Below are 14,086 nucleotides of genomic sequence, written 5' to 3' on the forward strand. Positions count from 1 at the left end.
CAAAATATTTCCCTCTGTGCAAAAATTGAGTCTCTAATTCAATACAGCATCCAAAGCACTTAATGAAAGAACAGTAAACGTCCAATAATCCTGTGATGTGGTGAGTGACCAGTAGATTTTGTGGTTGTTCTTTTACTTTATTTAAACATGATACACAGTAGGTAGTACTTTTCCAGTGAACCCATTGAGTTTAAAGAGAGCAAGAAACAGAATCCAGTGAGTTGCAGCTGGAAAGTTTCAGCTTGCTGTGAGCTGAAACACATAAGCACTCCAGACCAAAACTCAAGTTGCACACATAACCCCATTCGAGACCTTGGCTGCAAACCCACCCATGTTCCTGACTCCAGTCACATATCAGGCTCACAGTGCCAGCAGTTCATGGACAGTCTTGTGAGTAATGTGAATTTTCAAGTAGCAGGTCTGTGAATAATAATAAACAGATTTTGAAATACTGGAATTTCCAAACAATGGCATACCGGATTACCAGAGTTTTACAGTAATTACCAAATAGAAACAGACACTAAGTCACAGAACTTTGGATCAATAATGAAAGGCATTATCTGAAAGGCAGGGGAAACCCAAAGAAGAGATAATAGAGCCAAGGAGGATTAGGGTTGGAACTTTGTAACTTAGGAGTTTGGAAGATGAAGGCATGGCCAGCAAAGACAAAGTAATTAATAATTGGGATCCCAAGAGGCCAGAACTGGATGAATACAGAGCCCGAAGTGGCCTGGTACTGAAGGAGGTTGTTGTGATAGATATGCTATTCTTCCCTGTAACACTGCTACCTTGTCACTGCCACAGAAGGCCTTATGCTTGACTTTGTTCGATATAAACCTAAAAATTTGCAGCTGCAGCTGTGTTAAACTTTGGTTGGGCCACACTTGGGAGGAATGCGTGCAGTTCTAGTGGTCCCATTACAGGAAGCGTGTGAAAGCTTTGGAGAGAGAGCAGGTTGCCTTTATTCGGCATAAGGAGAATTGGACAAACTTGAGTTGTTTTCAGTGGAAAGTTAGAGGCTGAGGGGAGACCAGAAAGATCAGAAACTAAAAACAACGGAAGACATGGGGAGAGAAGACTGTCAAGATCTTTTTTTCAAGAATAGAAATGTAAGGTTAGAGAAGGAAAGTTTAAAGGAGATGTGTGGGGCAAGTTCTTTTTATACACAGACTACTGAGTGCCTGGGATGCATTGCCATGGGAGGTGCTGGAAGCAGGTACAATAGAGGCACTTAAGAAGCTTTTAGATAGGTACATGAATACACAGGGCTGGAAGGATATGATCATGTGTAGATAAAGTTTAATTTGACATTATGTTTGTCACTGGCATCGTGGCATGAAGAATCTGTTATCGTGCTGCGCTGTTCTATGTTCTTATCAGACCACATCTTACCTGACATAAATTTATATTTCTTCAAAACTTTGCTGGCCTTATTGCAACAAACTTCAAGTCAGAGTCAACTACTGGGTCTGAAATAGGTGACTTTGAACGGTTCTCACTCCAAAAACATCTTAACACATACCAATCCACAAAACACATGCTCAGATATATATTCTCATGTTTTCACATCCATAGACTCATCCTTATTTTTAAAAATTCCTTTTATTTTATCACACTACTTTGGCACTGTAAAATACTTCTCGTTACATAACGCCTTTCACATCCCCTTCATGACATTCCAAAATGCTTTACGGCCATGGCTCATGTGCATTCACTGTTATAATGACAGAAACTAGTGCACAGCAAGTTCCCATTAACACAAATAGCTGCTTGCTGGGGAGCAGAGTTACTCTGATTTGATCAACACACATCACAAATCAAGCTACAGCTAAACCTTCATCTCCCGGCTACCCATCAGATCCTTGGTGCTCCTTACCTGTGACAAGTTCTTAAAGGTGAACAGTGAGCCTTTCCCCTCCAGCCCTACTGCTGTAAGTCACTACAGCTGAAGTTAGAAAGTGATCTCTTCAGCAGATCTCAGAATGGCCAAATAGTTGTGATTTTCATTTTCAATATTACCACACTCCACAGCCCATACACACACTGAATTTCAAAGCAGAATTGGACTATAGATCCCAAGTATACTTAGTGCAAAAATAAGGCACACTGAGTTACTCGCCTCTTATAAACAGTGACAATGACTTGCTTGTTGTTCAGTTTTATGGCATGCACTGTGTACACAAAACAGATAACTTCACATTATCCTGACCTTGACGGAATAAAAGCAAAACAATTTACCTGAGATTTCAGAATCAGCATTCCTGCAGTTTTACTTTAACTCTACATGCACCAGAGGAGTGGCAGCATCGATCAAAAGAAAATCGGGGTAAACTCAAGTAAGCTTGGATGAATGACAAACTTACGGTGTTTTTGTTATCTTCTCGCCCCTGCATTAGGCGAGTGTGCCCTCTCAAGCCCAAGCCCATGTTTTTGCAGTGTAGATTATGTACATTTCCCCAGAGCTCAGCATGAGTCTTGGAGCAATGATCTGATGTCATAACTTCGCTGGTTCTGCAAGAACATTCATTCCTCGATTGTGGTCTTAGAATGTAAACACCTTAGACCATAAGGCCACAACACCTAGGAGCAGAATTAGACCATTTGGCACATCGAGTCTGCTCCGCCATTCAATTAAAGATGATCATATTTTTTCCCTCCTCAGCCCCACTCACCAGTCTTCTCCACGTAACCTTTGGTGCCATGTCCAATCAAGAACCTATCAGCCTCTGCCTAAATACACCCAACAACCTGGCCTCCACAGCTACCTGTGGTAGTAAATCCCACAAATTCACCACCCTCTGGCTAAAGAAATTTCTCTGCTGTTTTACATGGACGCCCCTCTATCCTGAGGCTGTGCCCTCTTGTCCTAGACTCCCCTACCATGGGAAACATCCTTTCCACATCTACTCTGTCTAGGCCTTTCAACATTTGAAAGGTTTCAATGAGAACCCCGCCTCATTCTTCTAAATTCCAGCGAGTGCAGACCCACAGCTATCAAACATACCTCGTATGAAAACCTGTTCATTCCTGGAATCATCCTTGTGAACTTCCTTTGAACCCTTTCCAATGCCAGCATATCTTTTCTTAGATGAGGAGCCCACAACTGTTCACAATACTCAAGGTGAGGCCTCACCAGTGCCTTATAAAGCCTCAGCATCACACCCTTGCTCTTGTATTCAAGACATCTTGAAATGAATGCTGACATTCATTTGCCTTCCTCACCACCAACTCTACCTGCAAGTTAACCTTTAGGGTGTTCTGCATAAGGACTCTCAAGTCCTTTGCACCTCAGATTTTTGGATTTTCTCCCCATTTAGAAATTAATCTGCACATTTATTTCTACTACCAAAGTGCATGACCATGCATTTTCCAACATTGTATTTTATTTGCCTCTTTCCTGCCCATTCTGCTAATCTGTATAAGTCTTTCTGCAGCCTATTTGTTTCCTCAACATTACCTGCCCCTTCACCAATCTCAGTACCATCTGCAAACTTGGCAGCAAAGTCATCTATTCCATCATCTAAATCATTGATATACAGCATAAAAAGAAGAGGTCCCAACACCCACTCCTGTGGAACATCACTAGTTACTGGCAGACAACCAGAAAAGGATCCTTCTACTCCCACTCGCTGCCTCCTACCAATCAGCCAATGCTCTTACCATGCCAGAAACTTTCCTGTAATACCATGGGCTCTTAACTTGTAAGTTGCCTCATGTGTGGCACATTGTCAAAGGCCTTCTGAAAGTCCAAGTATACAACATCTACTTGTAATTTCCTCAAAGAATTCCAAAAGGTTCGTCAGGCAAGATTTTCCCTGAAGGAAACCATGCGGACTTTGTCCTATCTTATTCTGTGTCATCAAGTACTCCATAACCTCACGCTTAACATCTTCCCAACCACTGAGGTAAGGCTAACTGGTCTATCATGATCTTGAACATGATCAAGTGTACTCCTGCCTCTACAGAGGTATGATTGACTTGCTGACCAGAACCTTGAATTATGGAGGTCTTTTAACTTAATCCGTAAAGCTGTTCACATTTGGGCTTCTCATCCCGAGGTTTAACCATCATACTGGTCCACAAAACCTTCTGCCAAGATGAGGACACTCACCTGAATCAACCGTAAGCCAATCATCTCCTCAGAAGGCTAAGGAAATTGGCATGTCCCAGGTGACCCTTAGCAATTTCTACAGATGAAACATATAGTGTCCTATCCAAATGTATCAGCGTAGTAAAAGCTTTGTCCAAGACTGTAAGAAATTGCAGAGAATTGTTGGGATAGCCCAGTCCATCGCGAAAATCCTCCTCCTCTCCATGGACTTCGTCTACACTTTCTGTAACTTCAGGAAAGCAGCCAAGATAATCGAAGATCTCTCCCAACCTAGTCCTTCATTCTTCTTCCTCCTGCCATTCTATCAGGCAGAAGATGCCACAGTTTGAAAATAGCACCACCATGCTGAAGTACAGCATCTATCCCACCGTTATAAGATTACTGACAGACCTATCGTATGATAAAGATGAACTCTTAACCTCAGTCTACCTCATCATAGCTTTGCACCTTATTGTCTGCCCATACTATAATTTCTCTCTGACTGCAACACTTTATTCTGCATACTGCTATTGCTGTTCTCTTGTGCTACCTCAATGTACTGAAATGATCTGTGTTGGTAACATGCCAAAAAAGTGATAAAATAAACCAATTACCCTGATCATAACACTCCCAGGCCCAAACACTTGACCCAGTCTCATCCTAGACTCTCATCCTACAAGTCCTTAGTAAGAGAATGACATGCTACTTGGCTAATTATGATTCAGACCCAGACTAGCCAAGATCAATCACCACATCTATTATCAACTTGTATTGTGGAAAAGTCTTGCACACAGCAACTCATTTCCTCCTGCTGTTTCTCCTGCATCATGTTTTGAATCTGAGGAAAGTCTTATAACGAGTAGTGGCTACAGAGCACTGAAAGGCTCATTGTTCAACTGAAGCATGAAGAGTCACTGCCCACACAGGTGACAGAAACAATCAGCTTTGTCCCCTGGGCTCACAGTTAAAGGCAAGGGTGTGGGACTAAGGCAGAGGAGTGGTCAGCTTCAATGTAATTGAGTGGGAGAGAATTCAATTATTCCATCATTTCAAGGAACTGAATTGAACAGCTGACTTGTGACTTTGAAATGACTGGAGATGTGGATGCCTTTGTAATAGGGCTGCTGTTTATCCATTCCAATAGATAACCCCAAACATGGAAACTGTACAGATTGAAAAGGAGGAGGTGCTTGCTGTCTTGAGGAAAATTAAAGTGGATAAATCCCCGGTACCTGACAGAGTGTTCCCTCGGACCTTGAAGGAGACTAGTGTTGAAATTGCGGGGGCCCTGGTAGAAATATTTAAAATGTCGCTGTCTACGGGTGAAGTGCCGGAGGATTGGAGAGTGGCTCATGTTGTTCCGTTGTTTAAAAAAGGATCGAAAAGTAATCCGGGAAATTATAGGCCGGTGAGTTTAACGTCAGTAGTAGGTAAGTTATTGGAGGGAGTACTAAGAGACAGAATCTACAAGCATTTGGATAGACAGGGGCTTATTAGGGAGAGTCAACATGGCTTTGTGCGTGGTAGGTCATGTTTGACCAATCTATTGGAGTTTTTCGAGGAGGTTACCAGGAAAGTGGATGAAGAAAAGGCAGTGGATATTGTCTACATGGATTTCAGTAAGGCCTTTGACAAGGTCCCGCATGGGAGGTTAGTTAGGAAAATTCAGTCGCTAGGTATATATGGAGAGGTGGTAAATTGGATTAGACATTGGCTCAATGGAAGAAGCCAGAGAGTGGTAGTAGAGAATTGCTTCTCTGAGTGGAGGCCTGTGACTAGTGGTGTGCCACAGGGATCAGTGCTGGGTCCATTGTTATTTGTCATCTATATCAATGATCTGGATGACAATGTGGTAAATTGGATCAGCAAGTTTGCTGATGATACAAAGATTGGAGGTGTAGTAGACAGTGAGGAAGGTTTTCAGAGCCTGCAGAGGGACTTGGACCAGCTGGAAAAATGGGCTGAAAAATGGCAGATGGAGTTTAATACAGACAAGTGTGAGGTATTGCACGTTGGAAGGACAAATCAACGTAGAACATACAGGGTTAATGGTAAGGCACTGAGGAGTGCAGTGGAACAGAGGGATCTGGGAATACAGATACAAAATTCCCTAAAAGTGTCGTCACAGGTAGATAGGGTCGTAAAGAGAGCTTTTGGTACATTGGCCTTTATTAATCGAAGTATTGAGTATAAGAGCTGGAATGTTATGATGAGGTTGTATAAGGCATTGGTGAGGCCGAATCTGGAGCATTGTGTTCAGTTTTGGTCACCAAATTATAGGAAGGATATAAATAAGGTTGAAAGAGTGCAGAGAAGGTTTACAAGGATGTTGCCGGGACTTGAGAAACTCAGTTACAGAGAAAGGTTGAATAGGTTAGGACTTTATTCCCTGGAGCGTAGAAGAATGAGGGGAGATTTGATAGAGGTATATAAAATTATGATGGGTATAGATAGAGTGAATGCAAGCAGGCTTTTTCCACTGAGGGAAGGGGAGAAAAAAACCAGAGGACATGGGTTAAGGGTGAGGGGGGAAAAGTTTAAAGGGATCATTAGTGGGGGCTTCTTCACACAGAGAGTGGTGGGAGTATGGAATGAGCTGCCAGACGAGGTGGTAAATGCGGGTTCTTTTTTAACATTTAAGAATAAATTGGACAGATACATGGATGGGAGGTGTATGGAGGGATATGGTCCGTGTGCAGGTCAGTGGGACTAGGCAGAAAATGGTTCGGCACAGCCAAGAAGGGCCAAAAGGCCTGTTTCTGTGCTGTAGTTTCTACGGTTCTATGTGAATGCTTGCCACCTGACCATTGAGTTGTTCCAGCAGCTTGTTTGTGCTCCAGATGACAGCACCTGCCGCCTCGGTGTCTCCAGGATAGTAGAGTCATAGAAAAGTACAGCACAGAAACAAGCCCTTCACTTCATCCAGTCAGTGCTAAACCATCTAAAATGCCTATTCTCACTGACCTGCACCCAGACAAGAGCCATCCATGTACTGATCCGAACTTTCCTGATACGTTGAAATCAAGCTCACGTACCACCTTCTGTTGGCAGCTCGCTCCACACTTCCATGACCCTCTGAGTGAAGAAGTTTCCCCTCATGTTCCCCTTAACCTTTTGATCTTTCACCCTTAACCCAGTGACCTCCAGTTGTAGTTCCACCTATCCTAGGTGAAAAAAGCCCGCTTGCATTTACTCCATCTAAACCCTTCATTATTTTGCAAATCTGTATCAAATCTCCTCTCAATCTTCTACATCTATGGAATAAAGTCCTAACTTATTCAGTATTTCCTTATAACTCAGGTCCTTCAATTCCAGCAACAACCTTGTAAATTTTCTCTGTACTCTCAACCTTTACATCTTTCCTGTAGGTAGTAGACCTTTGCCAGAAATAGCCTGTCCCAATCCACACTTGCCAGATCCTTTCTGATACCATCAAAATTGGCCTTTCTATAATTTAGAAACTCAACAAGCAGACCAGACCTATCTTTTTCCATATTTATTTTGAAACTAATGGCATTAAGATCAATAGATATGAAGTGTTCCCCCAATCAAACTTCTGTCACCTGTCCTGTCTCATTCTCTAAAAGGCACATGTCTCATAACGCACATGTCTCATACTAGCTGTACTCTAGAAACCTTCAAGATCCCTTCAGAGCAAAAGAAGTTTCATCAAGACCAAATACGTAACTGTATGAAATAGGAGTGGGAGTAGGGTACCTGGCCCTTTCAGCCTTCTGTACCATTCATTAAGGTCATGGCTAATCTTCTACATGAAGAGCAATTCTTTGACTACCCCCACATCCCTTGATTTCTTGAACATCAGTCAATGTAGGGAAGCACAGTACCGTAGCTGTTAGCGTAAAGTTATTACAGCACCAGCAACCCAAGTTTAATTTTGCTTCTGACTGCAAGGATCCTCTATGTTCTCCCTGTGACTGTATGTGTTGACCTCTGGGTGCTCACATGTTGATTCAACACAAAGGTAATTATCAATACTTGGACGTATGATGGGATATTAAAACCATAGGACCAGTGAGCAATTATAACTAGAGGCAAACCTTTTTTTTCCTTGGCAACGGTCTTGTTGCTTCAGTGGTTGAAGCAGCTGATGGCACAGAACACACACTGGTTGGGAAGGACACGTCACTGCTGGCTTCCTGCAGGAAGTTTCAACAAAGAGAAAATGGAATGAATTCAATGCATCCCAAAGCCACAGGATGAAACAAATGTACACTAGTGGTATTAATGAGTAATGAGATAAATTATATGGAGCTTGGAGTTTTCTCAAATCCAGGTGGGATAAATGAAAAACATAAGTGCAGTCTAAACCAGGTAATAACAAAACCAGGTAATAACAAATCAACAAGGATTATAAAACTTGTGTTCACAGTATAAACGTGGAATGAATGCATGACTATATACTTATAGCACAGAAAAGCTGGGGAGTCAGGATGACTTGGTAAAGCGGAAAACATTCAAATTACAACTATTAGTCATTTATAATCTGCTAATTTATTTTTACCTGGCCTCTAGGTAACAGGAAGATCAACTGAAGCTCCTGTCCATAAATCTCCACAAGTCACAGCCTCCTCCAAAGTCAAATACATAATACATATTTTATTGGAGATCAAAGTACAAGGTTTTAATGCACAGAATTGCTGGCTTCTCATTAAACTGTTTACCACACACACATAGCCACAGGAACCAAAGTGAAATGCTTTTCGATCTGAGTGTTATTGGCCACAAGCCAATTGGCCTGTTTCAGCAATTTTTTTTATGATTTTGTTACGGTGGCTTTTGTCAGACTGTATTTAACTCATGAGCATCGTGCAATAGGTTAAAACATCCAGAGATGAATGAATATATGTGTGACAATCGACAAGGGAATACCACATGTTAAATTATGTACCTGATGATGAGCTCAATAGTGAAAGCAGAGCCTCAATCATCATAGGAGCGAAGCACCCTGGGGTTCAGTGACAATTCAGCAACTCCTCCAGAACTTTCACCAGATGCATAAAGCCAGCAGGCTGATGGGAAGACTGCCACTTTCTACCTTTTCTCCAGGTCACATTATTCCTTCACCTTAACATAGAACAATGCAGCACTGGAACATGCCCTTCGCCCTACCAAAACTGTGTAGATCATGAGGCCAAATTAAGCTGATTTCAATTGCCTGAGTATGGTGCACATCTTCTTCCACTACCTCCCTTGGCATCTACTGCTCTCTGTGTAAAAAACTTGTCTCTCAAATCTCCTTTGAAGACACAGCTTAGACCTGTGCAGATGACATTCCCACATTGAGCAAAAGACAATCTACTCTCTCTATAACAAACAACAGGAATTCTGCAGATGCTGGAAATTCAAGCAACACACATAAAAGTTGCTGGTGAACGCAGCAGGCCAGGCAGCATCTCTAGGAAGAGGTGTAGTCGATGTTTCAGGCCGAGACCCTTCGTCAGTCCTGAAACGTCGACTGCACCTCTTCCTAGAGATGCTGCCTGGCCTGCTACTCTCTCTATGCCTCTCGTAACTCAATATATTTCTGTCAGGTCGCCCCCAGCCTTTGACACAATGAAGAAAACAACCTTACTTGTCTTTATAGCTACACTCCAATCCTGGAGAACCTCTTCTACACCCACACCAAGCCTCTACATCCTTTGCTTAGTGTGCTGACCAGATCTGCACACAATAATCCAAATGTGGCCGAACAAAAAGACAGCTCTATATAGCTGCAATATTACTCCCCAACTTTTGCACTTGATATCCTAACCAGGAAGGGAAGTATGTCTTACGACTTTGCAGTGCCACTTTAGGGAGCAATGGACTTGCAGACCGAGTTATTGCATCTTGCAGCTCCCGATCTTTGACCCTCATGGGAACACTGGAACGAATCAAACCATGTTGAAATGAAGAGGATTGACCACCTCATCAGTTTCTCAAGAGTACCTGGGGATGACAGGCAGCTGCCCATGCCTTGAATAGATCTATGGACCAGGCCACAAGGTAATGGCATCATCATATTCTTCAACATTCTACATTTCAAGTGGACTCAAGGGTAAGCTGTTGATGAGGTGATGCAGTAAAAAGCTCCAAATTTCCATTATTTGCAAATTGTTGCAATCTCCCCACCTCTAACCAAATGCCAAAAAAATGCCCCTACCGCCTTGAAACAGGACTAGAACCAGCTGTACCCTCTGGTGCATGTGACAAAGACAAGATGGGGGAAAAACACATCACTATAATGTTACAAAGTCATTCAGCATGCTAACTGATGATATGATTGCATTGTGGAATGGTCACAAATAACTAAGAAGTCTGGAATGTGGACATCAGTATGAAGAAAAAGAGCAGTGCCTTTAAATTTATGAACAAATGGGCAAACCTAGCAACTGAATAAATGTAAAGCAGCACTCAATTGCAGATTCACTCAGGTGAGCTTTACTAATCTGCAATAAGAAGACTTCGACATGATCAAGCAGGTTCTTAAAATTACACAGGTATGGAGAGAAAATGCAAGTTTTTGGGAAGAGTTTTAGACCAACAGGGTTTTCTTTATTTCAATTGGAATGTGGAACTCATACCTGCAGAGAGAGGCTGAGGCACATAGCGGCAATTCTTTCAAAAGTGTTCTCAGTAAGACTGAAGTGAGTAGTTCAGCAAGAGGAGATTCATGAAGAACACAAACAGCAGCACGGGTCATCGGGTCTATTTCTGGGCTCAGTGATCTGTGTAATTTTATCAGCTTGCTGAGGCTGGCTAGTCATTTTTATGCCGAAGCTGGGATGGGACATTGTCAGATTCACCGGAGAACACCTTTAGACTGAAATTGTGTAGACACTGGAGGGCAGGCAGTTCCAATGCTACTGGCAAAAAGAGCACTGTTGGCATTCTCAAGAATAAAGAGGCACGAACAAAGGAATGACATGAATTGAATAGACCCATTGAGTAAAAGCTTCTCACTGTGATGCACATGACAATAAAATACTAATACCGATACCAACCAGTGCCATCATTTAATGTCCTCACTTCCACAATCTAAAACTCACTGTTACTCACTGTTAATCCTGGCACTCAGTGAGGTAATGATACTGCTCTGCTCAGATGTCCTACAGCATGTTATCAAGTTAGGGAAACCCTGCTGGCTTGTCCCCTCACAGTGCTTGAGTTTCCTAGATATTGGTCTTCCACAAGGCAGAGCTTGACCTTGTTAGTAAAGTACTGTAGAAACAACATTTTTCACAGGAAGTGGGGGTGGATGGAAGACAATGTGATAAAGATTAACCATCTTTGCCAGGATTCTTAATCTACTAGTATCATACTGACTGACAGGTATTGTCCATCATGATAACAGGTATTGATGTCATGATAGCACTTTGGTAATAAAACCTGAAGCACAAAATGCTGACTGGCAAATCCAAACATAAAAATCATTCTTTGCCATATCTTTGAATAACCCTAAACAAGCTAACAACAACAAACTCTATGACCTGCCTGAGGAATTTAGCACTGCAGCACATTTCAGCAATATCAGGTTGGTATAAGGTGTTCGTTACAACAGTGACTACACCTTATAAATAATAAGGCACCATGAAACATCCCAAGGTTAGAAAGGCACCATTGATATACAAGTTTTAATTATTTGTACCAAAGGAAAATTCTACATTAAAACTTCCCATTGTATGATCTTATCTACCTTTATCAACCAGCCACTGCCAAACAACTAGTTGTGTCTTTGTGTGTGCTTGTTCCCTCTGTGAATTCTCACACCGTGATCAAGAGGCATGAAGTGTTTTCTCTGACAAGGCTTTCAGCTTGAATCCACTTTAAACTTTAGACTGCACTTGATTCACATCCGATTAAGTGCAGGAAGATGGTGATGCATTACAGATTCCAGTCTTCCTTTTCAGCAACAGTCGCAGCTGTTCAGAAAGTACTGAATAACTTTAAATATATTAGTATCACATGCTTTGGATTTGGATTAATCCTGGGTCATTTTTAGCACTCACAGAAAACAATCCAAATAATTGGAGAGTAAGACCCCTTATGATAAAAGATGCTTCCTGCAAGCCCATGAAGTTAATGTTGTTCGATTATTAGCAGGCTGTCATTTGACAATGTTATGTTTTGTAACTTCAAAACATTAAACTAGTTCAAAGGAAGTCACGGAAGTCCAAAGTGTGAGGCTATCTTCGTGTTTACTAAATGAAGTGCGCACATATTACGTGGTAGCATGATGATGTGTGCAATTTACATATTTTTATATATAACTATAATGAATTATATAAACAAAGAATGCTTAGTCTATATATCTACACGATTACTCAAATATTAATGAAACATTAAATACCCAACACTTCTCCCTGCTTAGCTATAAACTCCAACTCAATAAAGAATGCAGCTCAGATATATATGCTATTTAATAAAACTATGATATTCAAACAGCTTCCACAGCTTAGTAAATTTTAAATTGTTCCATCCAGGCCTAAAGATTCAATCATTGTGGAGGCTTTCTTACTCTTGTGGGATAACATCTTTCTTGACAAGGGGAATTACTCTGTTTGCAGGTGAGACTTGTGGGTGTGAAGAAATCTCAGGTTCTAGGGCCTCCTCCATGGTGGTTGTAGGAGTTGACTCTGGAACTGCAGGAAGTGGTTCTGACAGCAGTATCCACCTTTCTTCTCCATCAATTGAATCTGCTCTTCTCAACTGATCGATGCGTCACCACCAGGTGATATCAGGCAATCTCCACTGTGAAGGAAATTGATCCAGTTCTGAACTAAGTGTTTCTGAGTACTCAGTTTCGATTACATCTGTCGTCCCTTGCCAGGGCTGCCTGTCCAGGAGTGAAGCATCGAACTACCTTGCTGAGGAGCCTTCAATCTCTCTCAGCTGTCCGTCCTGCATACTCCTGGACGGAGGGGAGGAGAAGATGGCGATGCGACACAACGTGCGCGGCCACTCCGAATTGATATCGTATTTGTGAAGTAGGATGCTGTGCACAATCCTGATTTGATGGAGACAGCCGTGAGAAGCATGGAGGAACATCTGGAGAAACTTCTGAAATGCCTGCTTCGCTGCCGCTGCTACTGTGCAATCGAGAATCTCCGGAGGGGAAGGCTCCAAATCCTCGGCTTTGCCTATTGCCTGTTGCCGGGGCCGAGGTCGAAGCACTCAGCAGAGATGGTGCTCGGTGTCGGAGAGCTGGTCGGAGGCTCGAAGTTTTCAGACGGACTCGCAGTTGGACTGTGGTCGGGTGTTTCCAGGATGCTGCATCGGCAAGTTTGAGGCGCTGGAAGCTCATGTCAGGAAGAGTTTTCTTCCTTCAACCGTCTGCATGAGATGATGGGACTTTCGAGAGACTTTGAGACTTTTTTTTACCGTGCCCATGGTCTGTTCTTCTATCAAATTACGGTATTGCTTGCACTGTTGTAACTATATGTTATAATTATGTGGTTTTTGTCAGTTTTTTTAGTCTTGGTTTGTCTTGTGTTTCTGTGATATCATTCTGGAGGAACAAATTGTATCATTTCTTAATGCATACATTACTAAATGACAATAAAAGAGGACTGTGCCCTCATAATCTAATCTAATCCTTCTGAGATTGGGTTTGAGGAGATCCAAGCGTGAATGCAAGGGACAACCCAGGAACAGCATTGCTGGTGAGTTATTGGTTGTGCAGTATGCTGCACTGTGTTATGCAAGAAGAGAACTGGCAGGCTTCTGATTCAGTGTCAGTGTAGTCTGTTCTGCTGACATTGTTCATGGTGCGTTCTTTAGTCTGGACAAACCAATCCTGCCAAGCCATTTGTAACTGGGCGGTACAGTGCAGATATCATGTGTCTTAATCCATTCAGTTTTAGGAATGACTGAAACTTTTCTGCCACAAAACAGTGGTCCATTGTCACAGACTACGTCTTCCAGAACACTAGTCCTTGAGAAGAGGCCTCTCAACAAATCAAAAGTGTGCAAGGCTGTAGTGGAGGCTATTGGGAA

At 42.2% G+C, this 14,086-nt stretch overlaps 1 protein-coding gene and 1 long non-coding RNA gene across 9 annotated transcripts in view; one reads left to right on the plus strand and one right to left on the minus strand.

Annotated features, from left to right (window-relative positions):
* The window catches only part of fam13a (family with sequence similarity 13 member A), a 252,954-nt gene that overhangs the window by 141,459 nt on the left and 97,409 nt on the right, over positions 1-14,086 (minus strand). For all 6 annotated transcript variants that reach the window (XM_072256425.1, XM_072256424.1, XM_072256427.1 and 3 more), the window contains one exon: positions 8,149-8,247. In XM_072256425.1, the coding sequence (XP_072112526.1) occupies positions 8,149-8,247 (99 nt within the window). The remainder of the gene's footprint in view (positions 1-8,148; positions 8,248-14,086) is intronic.
* Positions 1-14,086, plus strand: part of LOC140196733 (uncharacterized) — a 154,414-nt gene that overhangs the window by 114,288 nt on the left and 26,040 nt on the right. The gene's annotated exons all lie outside the window — the stretch shown is intronic.

The sequence above is a fragment of the Mobula birostris genome, chromosome 4 (genome assembly GCF_030028105.1).
Source record: "Mobula birostris isolate sMobBir1 chromosome 4, sMobBir1.hap1, whole genome shotgun sequence".
Lineage (NCBI taxonomy): Eukaryota > Metazoa > Chordata > Chondrichthyes > Myliobatiformes > Myliobatidae > Mobula > Mobula birostris.